The sequence below is a fragment of the Alligator mississippiensis genome, chromosome 15 (assembly GCF_030867095.1).
Source record: "Alligator mississippiensis isolate rAllMis1 chromosome 15, rAllMis1, whole genome shotgun sequence".
Taxonomy (NCBI): Eukaryota; Metazoa; Chordata; order Crocodylia; family Alligatoridae; genus Alligator; species Alligator mississippiensis.
The window spans coordinates 19,393,577-19,406,328 of NC_081838.1; the positions used below are offsets into that span (position 1 = coordinate 19,393,577).

At 58.2% G+C, this 12,752-nt stretch overlaps 1 protein-coding gene across 4 annotated transcripts; it reads left to right on the plus strand.

The window, feature by feature from the left end:
* The first annotated feature begins 528 nt into the window (after positions 1-528).
* Positions 529-11,283, plus strand: PRUNE1 (prune exopolyphosphatase 1). 4 transcript variants are annotated; one of them, XM_059718829.1, is made up of 9 exons: positions 529-658; positions 4,702-4,806; positions 5,295-5,399; positions 5,503-5,708; positions 6,208-6,392; positions 6,551-6,709; positions 7,524-7,618; positions 8,020-8,178; positions 8,884-11,283. In XM_059718829.1, exons 1-9 carry the CDS (start codon positions 620-622, stop codon positions 9,241-9,243), a joined length of 1,413 nt encoding a protein of 470 aa, XP_059574812.1. In that variant the 5' UTR covers positions 529-619; the 3' UTR covers positions 9,244-11,283. The 4 variants fall into 4 exon arrangements, with proteins under 4 accessions (XP_059574812.1, XP_059574813.1, XP_019334531.1 ...); XM_019478986.2 differs by lacking the exon at positions 529-658 and adding an exon at positions 739-1,088; XM_059718830.1 differs by lacking the exon at positions 4,702-4,806 and having other exon boundaries at positions 531-658.
* Positions 11,284-12,752: the final 1,469 nt, after the last annotated feature.

Below are 12,752 nucleotides of genomic sequence, written 5' to 3' on the forward strand. Positions count from 1 at the left end.
CCTGTCCCCACCCTTGCATGTGGACCGCCCTGCAAACCATTTGCATATGCCCATGCACACGCCTCTCCCCTCCTCCTTGTGTGCACCCCTCAAAGCCTTGCATGTGCCCACCACCCCTGCACACCCCCTCAGCCCTCTTGCACTCATATGTGCACACCGCCCACCTTTTCGCTGCATGCACATGTGCACACCCCCACCCCTTGCACACGCACAGCCCTCAAATGCCTTTGCATGCCAGTGTGTACACCTCCGTCCCTTACTCAAATGTGGGCACACTCCCCTTGCACACTCACGGGGGGCACCCCTCCATTCCCTTGCACAAGTGTGAGCACAGGCCCCACGCCTATGCATTACCCCTCACCCCTTGCACACGTGTGCGCGCACCCCCTCCATTTCGGCGCACACGCACGTGAGCACCCCCGCCCCTCGCGCGCGTGCGTGCACGCCGCTCCCCACCCCATTGCACGCGCACATGCGCAGCCCTCCGACCCTCTTGCACACGCGTGTGCGTACCCCCCCCCCGCTCCCCCGGCGCCGCCCCTTTCCCGGCAGCCCCGCGCCGCGCACCAGGCCGGGCCGGCAGCGGGGGAGGCGGCAGCAGCCCCGGCCCGGCCCGGCCATGGAGCGCTTCCTCGCCGGCTGCCGCCGCGCCCTGCAGGTACCGCCCGGGCGGGGGGCTCGGGGGGCCGGGGCCGGGGCCGGGGCCGGGGCCGGGGCCGGGTGGAGGACGCCCGGGCGCAGGGGAGGTGGGGTCGGGCATCACCGGGCCCCGGAGCTCGCCCCCAGCCCCTGCCAGCACCACCCAGCACAGCCGTGACCGGCCTCTGTGCACGACCCCGAGCCCCCTGCACGCGCGTGTGCGCAGCTCCTCGTGCATGCATCCTCCCTTTCCGTGCTCATTCCCCATGCACGCAGATACCCCCCCAGCCACCTGCACACAACTCCTCAACCCCCTTGCACATGTACATTCCCCTGCCTTGCACACGCATGCACTCGCCCACTGCCCCACACTGTGCACATGGGTGTACAAGCCCCCCTGCCCACCCTGGATGATGGAGCCCAGCCTGAGGCTTTGGACTTCAGACCAGGTTGGTGACATGGGTGGGGAAGGGCTGGGGGCGACGGGCATGGCAGGCAGAGCCAGGCGGCTTCTTTCCGGGCCGGCTGCCGAGATGCCGCCACTGAACCGGGCTTTTTCTGGAAGCTGCCGGGTATTGCCAGCGCTTTACCCCGCCCTTTACTGGTGGGCCCAGCTTCGACCTGGGGCTGGAGTTGTGGACGCGGAGACTCCCAAGGCTGGCGTGGGGCGGATGAGATGGAAATGGCATGTTTCTCCCCTCGCCCGTGGCTACAGAGAATCTGTTGTCTTTGTTGTTGGCATCTCCTTCTCCCCAACCATGTCTGCTTGTAGACCTCTCCTCGGGGAAAGGGGATATGTGGTATATAGGTCCATGCCTTCAGCCCCCGGCTCCTGCAGACGCTGACACGAGTCCATCCAAGGAGCTTCTTGGTTGTCACCTTTGGCTCTGGCTGGGGGGGTACGAATCAGGCTGAACAGTGGAAGCAAAGATGACCCAGTCTCTTGAAGAGCAGCAGCATCCTGGTCGCAATGTAGGCGATTGCTTTAGATGTTTCTTTTGGAGGACTGAGCTAAAAGAAATCTCCCGAAGTTCAAGGACAGGTGCAAAGTCCTGCACTCAGGATGGAGCAATCTCATGCACGTGTGCAGGCTGGGGACCCACTGGCTGGGCAGCAGCTCTGTAGAAAAGGACCTGGGGGTGACAGTGGACAAGAAGCTAAATATGAACCAGCAGTGTGCCCTTGAATATGAAGCTGAATATGAACCAGTACCCTTGTTGCCGAGAAGGCTAACGGCATCCTGGGCTGCGTTGGTAGGAGTGATGCCAGCAGATTGAGGGAAATAATTATTCCCCTCCATTCAGCACTGGGGAGGTCATATCTGGAGTCCTGTGGCCAGTTTTGGGTCCCCTACTACAGAAAGTATGTGGACAAATTGGAGAGTCCAGCGGAGGACAACAAAAATGATTTGGGGGTTGGGGGACAGGACTAGTGAGGAGAGGCTGGGGGCACTGGGCTTATTTAGTCTGGAGAAGAGAAGACTGAGGGGAGATTTAATAGCAGCTTTCAACTCCCTGCAGGGGGTTGCAAAGAGGATGGAGCTGGATTGGTCTCAGTGGTGACAGATGACAGACGAGGAGCAATGGGCTCCAGTTGCAGACAGGGAAGTTGAGGTTGGATATTTGGAAAAACTTTCTCACTAGGAGGGTGGTGAAGCACTGGAACTTCCTTGGAGGTGTTTAAGCCCCAGGTAGACAAGGCCTTGGCTGGAACGATGTAGTTGGGGCTGGTCCTGCTTTGACCTAGATTGGGGTGGGCAAAATGCGACCCGCTAGGCCATTCTATCCAGCCCGCAGGGCCCCTAAAAAATTTAGAAAATGTATATTTATCTGCCCCTGGCTGCCTGCCATGTGGCCCTCGATGGCTTTCCAAAACTCAGTAAGCAGCCCTCTGCTCCAAATAATTGCCCACCCCGACCTAGATCCTGAGGTCCCTTCAGACCCTAATGTTCCCTGATGCTGTGCACTCTCGACTGTGACAGTAAGTTCCCAGGAAGGATGGAGGGGACGGGCTGGAGCTTTGCTGCCTCGCATCAGGAGATGAGATAGGGCACGGATGTGAATCTCCAAGTTCCCCTGGAAGCCAGTGGTTGCATCACACATGGGTGATCAGCCCAGGAGTTAAACGCCCTCTGCCAGTAGCTTTTCAGTGGGGCCAGAGACTCAACCCTAGTCCAAGCCTTCCTGCTGCTTCCTTGCATGACCCTGGGGAAATCACTTAACCTCTGCCTCAGTTTCCCTGTCTCAGAAGTGCAGGGGAAGGGCCGTGCTAGCATGTTAACCCTTTGCAGAGGGGGAAATTGGCTTCATAGAGCACCAAGAAGAAACTTGTAAGGGGCTGCCCTTAAGTCAGTGATTCTCAGCCCAGCTGCCACGAGATCCTCATAGGGGCTCACAGTATGAGCACCGTTATATTGCACCTGTGTGCAATTCACAGCATGCACCCGGGGCTTGCCCACAGGACCCTGCAGTTGTCCCAGGCATCCTGCCTGGCTCTGGGCTGGCTGAGTCTTTTTGCGACACAATGACTTCAGCATTTTTTTTTCAATCTAGTCCAGAAAGGAGGGAGAGCAAAAAGTTGGGGTTTTCCATGCGGAGCTGGAGTCCAATGAGCTTCAAACCCCTGGCTTAAGAGTTTATCCTGGCATCAGCTTCTGTCTTTCAAAGCTCTTTGCTTGGTCAGTTTAGGTAGCAGGAGTTAGTCAGGCCAGGCTATGCCCTAAGCCGCTTGCCTCTGTTTTAGTTGGTATGCTTGAGGGCTGCTGGGGACCTGATACCTTCCCCAACCCTGAAACGTGCCGATAAATCCAGTCTTCACTTGCCAGCTGGAGCAAGCAGCTCTGTGAGCAGCCCCCTGCAAGCCGGCTTCTGTCTCAAGGCCTGAATTCTCCTCTCCTCTCCTCTCCTCTCCTCTCCTCTCCTCTCCTCTCCTCTCCTCTCCTCTCCGTCTCTGCATCTGGAAAAGCATTTTCCCTTCCTCCTTGGATTCAAACAAGTGAATAAGAGCATGTGGAGCTGTGCTAGCTGGGTAGGGGGCATGCTATAGAAATGGGTGCCCTTTGGGAATGCCAGGATGGAGATTTTGGGGCAAAAGTGGTGGGAATTTTGGGGTGCCGATGGGTCTCGTCTGCTAGGAGATTTAATGGTGTTTCTCCCCTAAAGAGTGCCGATCAGCTGGCTGCGGCACGGGGCAATGACACGTCTCTGGCTCGGGGCAGTGTAGGCCCCCATGTCCTGGGCTAACGAAGCTTCCAGCTCTCCCCTCCTCTGGGGAGCGAGTTGTGTTGCAAACCCCAGCCTGAGTTCCCCTTCCCTGTGCCTGTGCAGGGGTGACCGGTGCTCACAAGATGCAGTCCTGGGGCCCATTCACATGGCTGACTTGTGTCCCCAACTTCCCCTCTCAGCCTGGCCGGGTTGACATTTCCTATTGCCAGTCCTCCAGAAGCTAATGCTTTCCCCGCAGTGCATTCAGTAGGTCCCTAATCTTCAGCCCCCAGCCTCTCAGATCCCAGGTCATACCAGTCTGAGCCTCACCAGCTTGAATATGTCTCCTCCCAGCCCTGTCCTGTAAGGAGGGTGGAGGGGAAACAGGTATGGTGAACCCAGGGCTGCAGCTTCTCCCAGGTGATTTAGGTTCCATGTGCTGCTGTTCTGCACCGTCGCCCCTGGCTTCTAACACTGCCTCCATCCATCACCGACGTGGCAGCTCTTATCTCTGGCATCAGCCTGGGCAGCACCGAGCGCCCATCTGTTTCCCTGGCCGTAACCAGGAAACCCCTGCTGCCTTCCAGCATGGAGGGGCAGGGGGGTTTGCTGTGGGGGGCCTGGCTTGTTTGGTCTGGCTCCAGGCTGGGCTTTCTGGGCACTGAGGCATGTGCTGATCAGAGCTCTGCTGGGGGATCTGGCATCACCCCACTGAGCTCAGGGGCAGGATCTGGCCCTGCAGCATCCCTTTGGGTCCAGCCTGGAAGCAAGAGCCTGCGGGGTCTCAGTCAGTGCCCACTCACCAGCTGACGGATGCAGGGCATGGGGCTGAGATCTGCCTACCTCTGCTTTGTCATAGGTGGCCGGATACCTTCCCCTTGGCACGGGGAGTGTGAGGGGCTTTCCCTGTTCTCCCAGCCCGTGGCTGCCCTGGAGCAGCCTGCTACCAGCCCAGCGCCCTCCTGTAAGTACAGGGCCAAGGTGCTGGTGATGCCTACCCTGCAGGACGGGCACAGAGCTGCCTCTGGGACCCAGGCATTCGGACATCCGGCCCTCCCTGGGCAGGACCGTGGGCTTCGCTCCCCTCCCCAGAGCTGCAGGAGGAACCCAGGAGGAGTCCTTGTTCCCATGACCCTGCTCTGATCTCCGAGAGCCAGAGTTAGAGCCCGGGGCAGGTTTTGCTCTGACCATTGTGCAGTGCTGCTACTAGTCGAGCCCGTGGCCTCTGGGGTGGGCTCAGTCACCGTGGCCTAGCTCCCATCTGGCCTGGCACCTCCAGTGCTGGATAGGGCTAGAAGCTGGTAGACCCAGGTCAGGCCTGCTGCAGAGAGATGGGGTGGTAGCCCCTCAGCAATGCAGGGCGGGATATCACAGCAGGGGGGAAGAGGGTGGCTGTGGCTGAACCCAGGGGCAGTGGTGCCATGCCTGGTTAACCCCTTTCTCTCCCGGTAGGACCATGTGCAGCACCACCAGGAAGTCCACGTGGTGCTGGGGAACGAAGCCTGCGACCTGGACTCAATGGTGTCAGCCCTCACCTTGGCCTACTACCTGACGCAGGTGAGTGTCTTGGTGCTCACAACCCTCCTCCTCCAGCGGGAGCGGGGGGGGCAGGGGTCAGTGTACTCATGGTGCCTCTCATCACCCCTTCCATCACCCACAGACAGCGGCTGGGGCCCGGGCAGCCATAGTGCCAGTGCTGAACATCCCACGGACCGAGTTCCCGCTGCGCTCGGAAAGCATTTTCCTGCTGCGGGAGCAGGGCATCCCTGATGGCTGCCTTATCTTCCGGGATGAGATCGACCTGGTGATGCTGCACCGTGCAGGCCTCCTCACCCTCACCCTTGTCGACCACCACATCCTGCCCAGGCAAGTCCCAGAGGGTAGGGGGAACCTGGGGTTCACTCCTGCCTCTGCCACTGACCTCCCAGGGAGCCCTGGGCATGTCCCTTGCTGCTGGCGGGGCCTGAGCCCCAGGGCCTGTGGCTTCAGGGGCCTGGGTTGATTGGGGGGGGCTAGGGCTAGGCACCAGTGGCAGCTTCTCTCCAGCTGTTGAGGGATCCCTGGGGCATTGTCCGGGCCCCATGCCTTGTCTTCTTCCCTGGCTTTCCCCCATCCATGTAGTGAGGCCATAAGGCCCCTTCCCGTGGGAGGGCAGAAACCGGGATCAGGGGGCAGCGGGTGATGCCCCAGGCTGGGGTGGGTGATGTGGAACCAGCCTTGGGGGCAGGGCTTTCCTCAAGTAGTGGGGCCTGTTCCTGGGGTAACCTCAAGGTCCCTTAAATTTTGGGGTCCAGGTGGGCTGGTGCCACTGGGGGGGTGCCCCGCCCCAGCTCTGCAGCTCACCTCCTCCCCTCCCCGTACCCAGTGGCGATGCTGCACTGGAGGAAGCCGTGATCGAAGTCATTGACCATCGGCCCCTGGAGCGGGACTGGGGCCCTCGGCGCCGTGTCACGGTGGAGCCCGTGGGCTCCTGCACCACCCTGGTGGCAGAGCGGGTGATGGAGGGGCCACCGGAGCTGCTGGACAGACAGACAGCTGCATTGCTACATGGTGAGGGTGGCACCCATTCCAGGGGGGCAGGTTTGGGCTGTGGGGAAAGAACAGAGATCCCCGTTCATAGACATCATGCCTCTGTCACCAGCTGGTGTGTGCCAGGCACGGGGGTCTCAGGCTCCCCCTGCAACACTTATGACCCCCTTTTCCTGCAGGTACCATCCTTCTGGACTGCGTCAACCTGGCCCCGGAAGCCAGGAAGGTCACCCCGAAGGACGCCCGGTATGTGGCCCTGCTGGAGGCAAGGTTCCCAGACCTGCCGGCACGAGACATCATCTTTGAGACGCTGCAGAAGGCTAAGTTTGATGTCACGGGTATGCAGGGAGTGGGGGGTCATTGTCTCAGCTGCAGCAGGAGGGAGACGGGGGCAGCTCGGGGGTGGGGGGAAGCAGGGGGGCAAGGAATGAGTGAGGAAACTGAGGCAAGAGGGCCTGGGTGCAGCCCCTTGTTAGACTCCAGCTTTGTGACTTATGGCATAACCTGACCTCATCCGCTGCTTTTGCATGCTCCGTACCAGCAGACGGAGTGAAGAGCAGGCCTGGGGAAGCCGGGAGCCGATGCCAGGATACATTCCTAAGGCCATGGATCGCGGCCTGGCCAGGCTCCGAGCCCCTCTCGGAAAATCTCAGCTCTTCACTTTCACTCGTTTCCTGGATACAGAAAAATCCTAGGCCTAGGGCGATTCTTCCATGGCAGAAAAGTCGGCCCTCCCAGAATGGAGAAGAAGGGGTGGGGAATCTCTGGGTTCAGCCTGTGAATTGTGTACGAGTTTGCCTAGTGTTTTGTGGCACCCTTAAAAGGATCCTGGGAGACCCTGGGATGTGGTTGCACCTGACTGAAAATCCCTGGGCTGGTTTGACCTCAAAGAAGGGGCTGGGCCAGCCCTTGGGACACCTCATCTCCGCTGTGTGTCCCTGCCTGCCAACCTCCTTTTTGCTCACCCCATATGTCCCGTGCCCACCCTGCACTAGACCTGGTGACATCCTGGGGCCAAGTTGGCGTTTCTACCCCAGCGAGCCCTGGCATGGATCCGACTGGTCTGATCCAGGTCTAAGACAGGCAGGGTGCCCATGGCTCCCATCTGGCCAGAGCCCCCATGGTACATTTTCCCCATTCTCACACCCCCAGGCCTCACGACGGAGCAGGTGCTGCAGAAAGACCTCAAGGTGCTGTCGGGCGACCAGCTCATCGTGGCCATCAGTGCTGTGTACATGACCTTGGAGGTAAGTAAAGCCCCGTAGGGAAACTGAGGCACAGGGCAGCGATGGATCTGGACATGCAGCTCCGTGTGTCTCTACATTTCCAGCAGGGCTGAGGGTGAGGGGAGGGGGGTCCTTTGAATGTGTTGCTGAATGCCTGGCTTCCTGGTCCAGGCTGTGTCACCTCTTTCCCACCACAAGGCCAGGAGGGGAAGCAGTGGTAATGTCTGAAGTGAGCAAGCAGGGGAAACTGAGGCACAGGGGGCAAGTTCAGGTGCAGCTTTGCTCCACCTCACAAGGCCCAGTGGGTTTAGAGGCTAAGTCCCCCTTCCAGAGGCAGCTGGATGCTTGGGGTCAGGTCCCAGTGGCTGGGAAAGGGTGGTGGGGCCTGGCCTAGCCCTGACCCTTGGCCTGCCCTTGTCCAGGAGTTCCTGCAGCGGCCTGGCCTCCAGCACGACCTGCCCACCTTCTGCCAGCAGCACAGCTACACCGCCCTCGTGGCCATGACCATCTCCTTCGGGGAGCGCCACGAGCCACACCGGCAGCTGGCCGTGTACAGCCCCTGTGCTCGGCTCCGTGCTACAGTGAGTACTTTCAGGGATCTCCCCCCAGGCCCAGCCAGCTCTACCCTCTCCTCCCCGCTCCCTGTCCCCCAGCACAGCTGTCCCACCCCTGCCTGAGACCTGGGAAATCCAGTGTCCCGCACAGGTCCCATCCCCCCCTGAGCTTGCTCAGTGCCCATCTCCGGGGGCTCTGACCTCCGGGTGTGCAAGGTCCCTTCATTGACCACAGCAGGGGAGGGGCTGCAGGCTGGTATAGCATCTCCAGCTGCCCCCTGACCTCCAAGGGATCCCCAGTTCTTGTGGGTGGAGGCACAGGCCTGGCAACTCCTTATGAACCAGAAGCTGCCTGGCCTGCCAGCTCCATGTCCCTCCCCGAGACCCCCTATCCCACTTCAGGCTCCATTCCCATCAGGGCTGCCCCCCACCCCAGCAGGCTGGGTTTGTCCAGGCGTTAGCAGGGCTTGTCCAGGCTGGAAGGTGGGGAGGAGGTAGGGGTTGTGATGCTCATGTGTGCACATGCACGGTACGTGTGTGTACTCAGCTGTCCCTGGTCACTCATTAACTGAGATCTGAGGTTCCAGGCGGGGAAGGTAGGATCAGGAGGGATTAGAGACCTGAGCATTAAGCTGGAGCCCACAAGCAGGGAGCAGAGGACACATGGGGAGGCAGGTCAGAGGACGTGGGGGTTCCCCAGATCTGGCCTCACTGCACCTCTCCCCCCTGCAGCTGTGCAGTGCCCTGGAACGTGCCAGCAGCCCCCCCCTGGACCTCTCACCGCTGCCTAGCCCCTGCCCCGACCTCTGCACCTACCGTCAGGGCAACGTGGCGGCTTCCCGCAAGAAGGTGCTGCCCATCCTGCGGGAGCTGCTGTTGCACGGGGGACCTGAGCCCTGGGGCTGCCGGGCAGGAGAGGAGGCGATGGCAGAGGACGAGGCCTTGCTGCCCCCCACACCCATGAACAGCTTGGTGGACGACTGCCCACTGGCCCGGGGACTGCCCGCACTGTCACCTGAGGCCGTGTTCGAGCGAGTCAGCCGCCTTGCTGTGGTGCGCCCTGGCCCTGCTGGCAGCCCTGAGAAGAAATGAGGGGCCGGGAAGGGCATCTGCAGAGCAACCCCCTTCCCTCGTGCATCCATCCACCCCCTGCAGCATGGGGCTTTCCTCAGGGATCCTTCCACATGCTTGGGTGCTTAGTCAGCCAGAGCCAAAGCAAAGCCCCAGCAGCAGCCTGGGCCTGGGTGCGGGGTGAGATTAGGCTTTTCTGATGCTATGGCACCAGGAACATTGCACAACCAGGGGACTTTCGTGACCATCACACTTGAGCAGGGAGTTCCCCAGGCTGTGGCACTGTGCTGGGAGATGGGGGGAGCAGGTTGCTGGGGTTTGCTTCTCCTTGGGCAGTTCCTTTGCTGCTTCCTTGCCCCCTTTATGCTCAGTCCAGGTCCCACGGGAGAGCTGCTTTCATCCCAAACTTCAGGGGTGCAAGAGGCAAGACAGCACAGGAACCAGGCTGTAGCACCCCAGCCTGGGCACAAGTGGCCAGTGCCTCTGGTCATGAGCCCAGATGATTTTGGATACAGCTTTGCCTCTCCTGGTCCTTGCACTGCCAGTCTCTGAGGCTGCTGATTCCCTGGGGAAATCATACACCAGTTCGGCCTCTAAGTCCCCTGGGTGGGCTCTGATTTCTGTGGCTCTAATGTCACCCCGCTCCCCATTTGACTCCAGCTAAACCAGAGGAAGCTGCTCTCAAACCAGAGCAGAGGCTGTCAGCAGGTCCTCCCCATCTGTGGGGGCTCACACATGGATTTCCATGGGCTGCAGAACGGGAGGTGATGCCCTGTAAGATTGGACCCCCACTTTGTCCGGGGCCAGAGCTGGGAGCAGAGCTGGTCCCGGCCTGGTTTGGTGGAGGGCTTCAGCTGCTGCATGCCCTAGTTGCAAGCAGGTACGTCTCCCACCCCACAAAACTGGAGAGGGAAACCCCGAGCCTAAGTGTGCTCTCTCCGGTTCAGCTCCTTCGGCTGCTTCTGCCCCCACTTTTGCAGTGGGCAAGCAGTTTTTGAGTACTGGGTGTCCCAGAAGCTCCAGAGCTGGGGTCTCTGTGCATGAGCTCTGTGTGCTCGCAGGGGGTGGCTGGCAGCGTCCGGCTGGAAGGTACAAAACACCCAGCAAGCAGCAGTTGTGGCCCAAGCTGCACCCAGTAAGCAGAGACCACCCCCCTTCAGCCCAGCCCCTGGACCTTCCTTGGTACGTCACGACTTGGTGTGAACTTCCCTTCTGACAGTGGTCTCTCAGGGGGGTCATCCGGGGACTTCCCCAGTAGGTACTGCCCCCTTTGAGCACCTGGGAGGCTTGGAGGGGGCTGGAAGGTTGCTGTCATTTGGGCTCAGACTCGGGCTGACTCAGACCATTATGGGTGACCAGTGGGGACATCGCACAGCTGTGACGTGGGCATGGGAAACCTTCCCTTGGGGGGATCCAGGGAGGCAAATCAGAGGCTTAGAGGTAGTATGAATTGTAATGCAAGGTATGAGCCTGTGGGACGGGTGTCCATACTGGGCTTAGTAATAGCAGCCTCTGGATGGGGGTGTCAGGCTGATGGATCGGGGATGGGGAGGGGCATCACCTCCTCCCAGTTGGGTTTATCTGGGCAAAATACTATGCAGTAATATGAGCAATACTTAGCCAGGGCTCTGGGTGGGGGCTCCGGCATATGGTACAATGAGGAGTGTACGTTGATTGGGTATAAATCACACAATCACGTGAGAACCAGCGAGAACCTCTGAGCTGGTGGGGCTGGGAGCTGTTGGCCTTGTCTAGAGCAGAGCTGTCATTACCTCGGTCTCTGCTCTCAGCAGGCCGTGCTTTCCAGCTGCAAGCTTCTGTGTTACATTAATAATGTTATTTTTTCTAATAATCCAGGTACTTTGCCCTCTAGCACTTTTGGGGTGCGGGGGGATCCTTAATTTTATGTCCAACTGTATGCAAACTTGAATCGGGGTAGCAGGTTCAGAGCTGGTTATAACGAGGGCGGGGTGATGTTTTACAACCAAAGGGCCTGTGGGTTTCTTTGTGATCTTGAAATTTCTTTTCATTTTAAGGATTAAATGTGCATGCTTTCCTGAGTGTCTCGGTTTTGTCTGTGAATCTGCGCGCGCGCACACACACACACACACACACACATCCCTTCCCTCTTGATGTTTGAACCCATGATGAAACGCAAAAAACAACCATCTCTCCTCTCTATGGCAAACTGCTTTTCTATGGATGTGGTGGAACTTAGACCTCAGCCACAGCGGTCAAAAACTTCCCCTTGCTGCAACTGCTGCTAAAGGATCGAGTGAGGAATGGCCATACAACATGCAGTCTCCTCCAAATTCAGCTGCTGGAAATTGGGGTGTGTATTATAAGTGAGGAAATATAGAAATATAGTAACAGTAGTTTCTGCCTCTGTCTTTCCACCTACTGCCACTGCTGCATAAGGATCAGGTTGGGAATGACTGGCTCTTGCATACAGCATAGCAATCCTCTCCAAAATCAGCTACTGGAAACTGAGGTGCCTAATCTATGTGAGAAAATATGATAACAGTTTCTGCCTCTGGCTGGGGATATGGGAGGGAGCAAAAGCAGTGCTGTTGGCTATGAACACTTTATTTTTCCCCCTTGAGGTGCTGCAAAAGCTGCTAACTTAGTTATTAGATAAGGAACTTGGTAAAAGATCTTCATTCTGCCCTTCCAAAACAAGGTATGCATCTTAATCCAGGGCATGTTGTAAGTGAGAAAATACAGTAAAGGCACTGTTCCCATCTGCTGCTTGCCTCTGTGTGGATCAGGTCCTAGGAGGCACCAGGAAGCTCCAGCTGTGCCCTTTCTGACCTCAGATGCCAGGCCGAGGTCAGTGACTGAGGTCCACTCTATAGTGCCCAAATCGGGAAGTTCTTTCCACACTCATATTAGAGCTTTTAGCTAGAGTTAACAACAGTCTGCAGGGACATGTAATAGGAGCTACATTACCAGGAGCAGCAAGCAGAGAGCAGAATTGCAGAAGAATGGCTGGCTTGGTTGATGGAAGGTCAAGACCATTAACAAAGAGAGAGGGTTGTTAATGTGTGGAGTTGAGAAGGAATCAGGTAGATTATAATGAGCCAGGAAGTCCATTTGACACTTGCTGCTGCCTGAATAGAAATACCACTGCCATCTGTTGATTATAAAGTTTGGGTGGACCAGGAATCACTGCACCTCCTCTGGATCCACCCTTGCCTGGAGCTGGCACTTTCACAAAGAGAATATTCCTACTGCCTGTTGGTTGCACCATGGAGTTGAAAGAGGACTTGGACAAGGATGGTGATTTCACTCCCTTGAATAGCTGGGTGCTTGTTGGATCCAGCCTTGTCCTGGCTTTTTCATTCACCCCAGGTAACTAAACCTCCTGCACTTCCCTTTCCAGCCCTGGTCCCCTCTCAAGGAGGATAATACAGGTTTGATTTTACAGTGGGGGTGTCTACATGTGCATTTACAACAACTTAAATTTACTGTGCAGTAAGTGGGAATAGGTTGGCATATACACATGCAGGCATTAAAGAACATTAACGCTG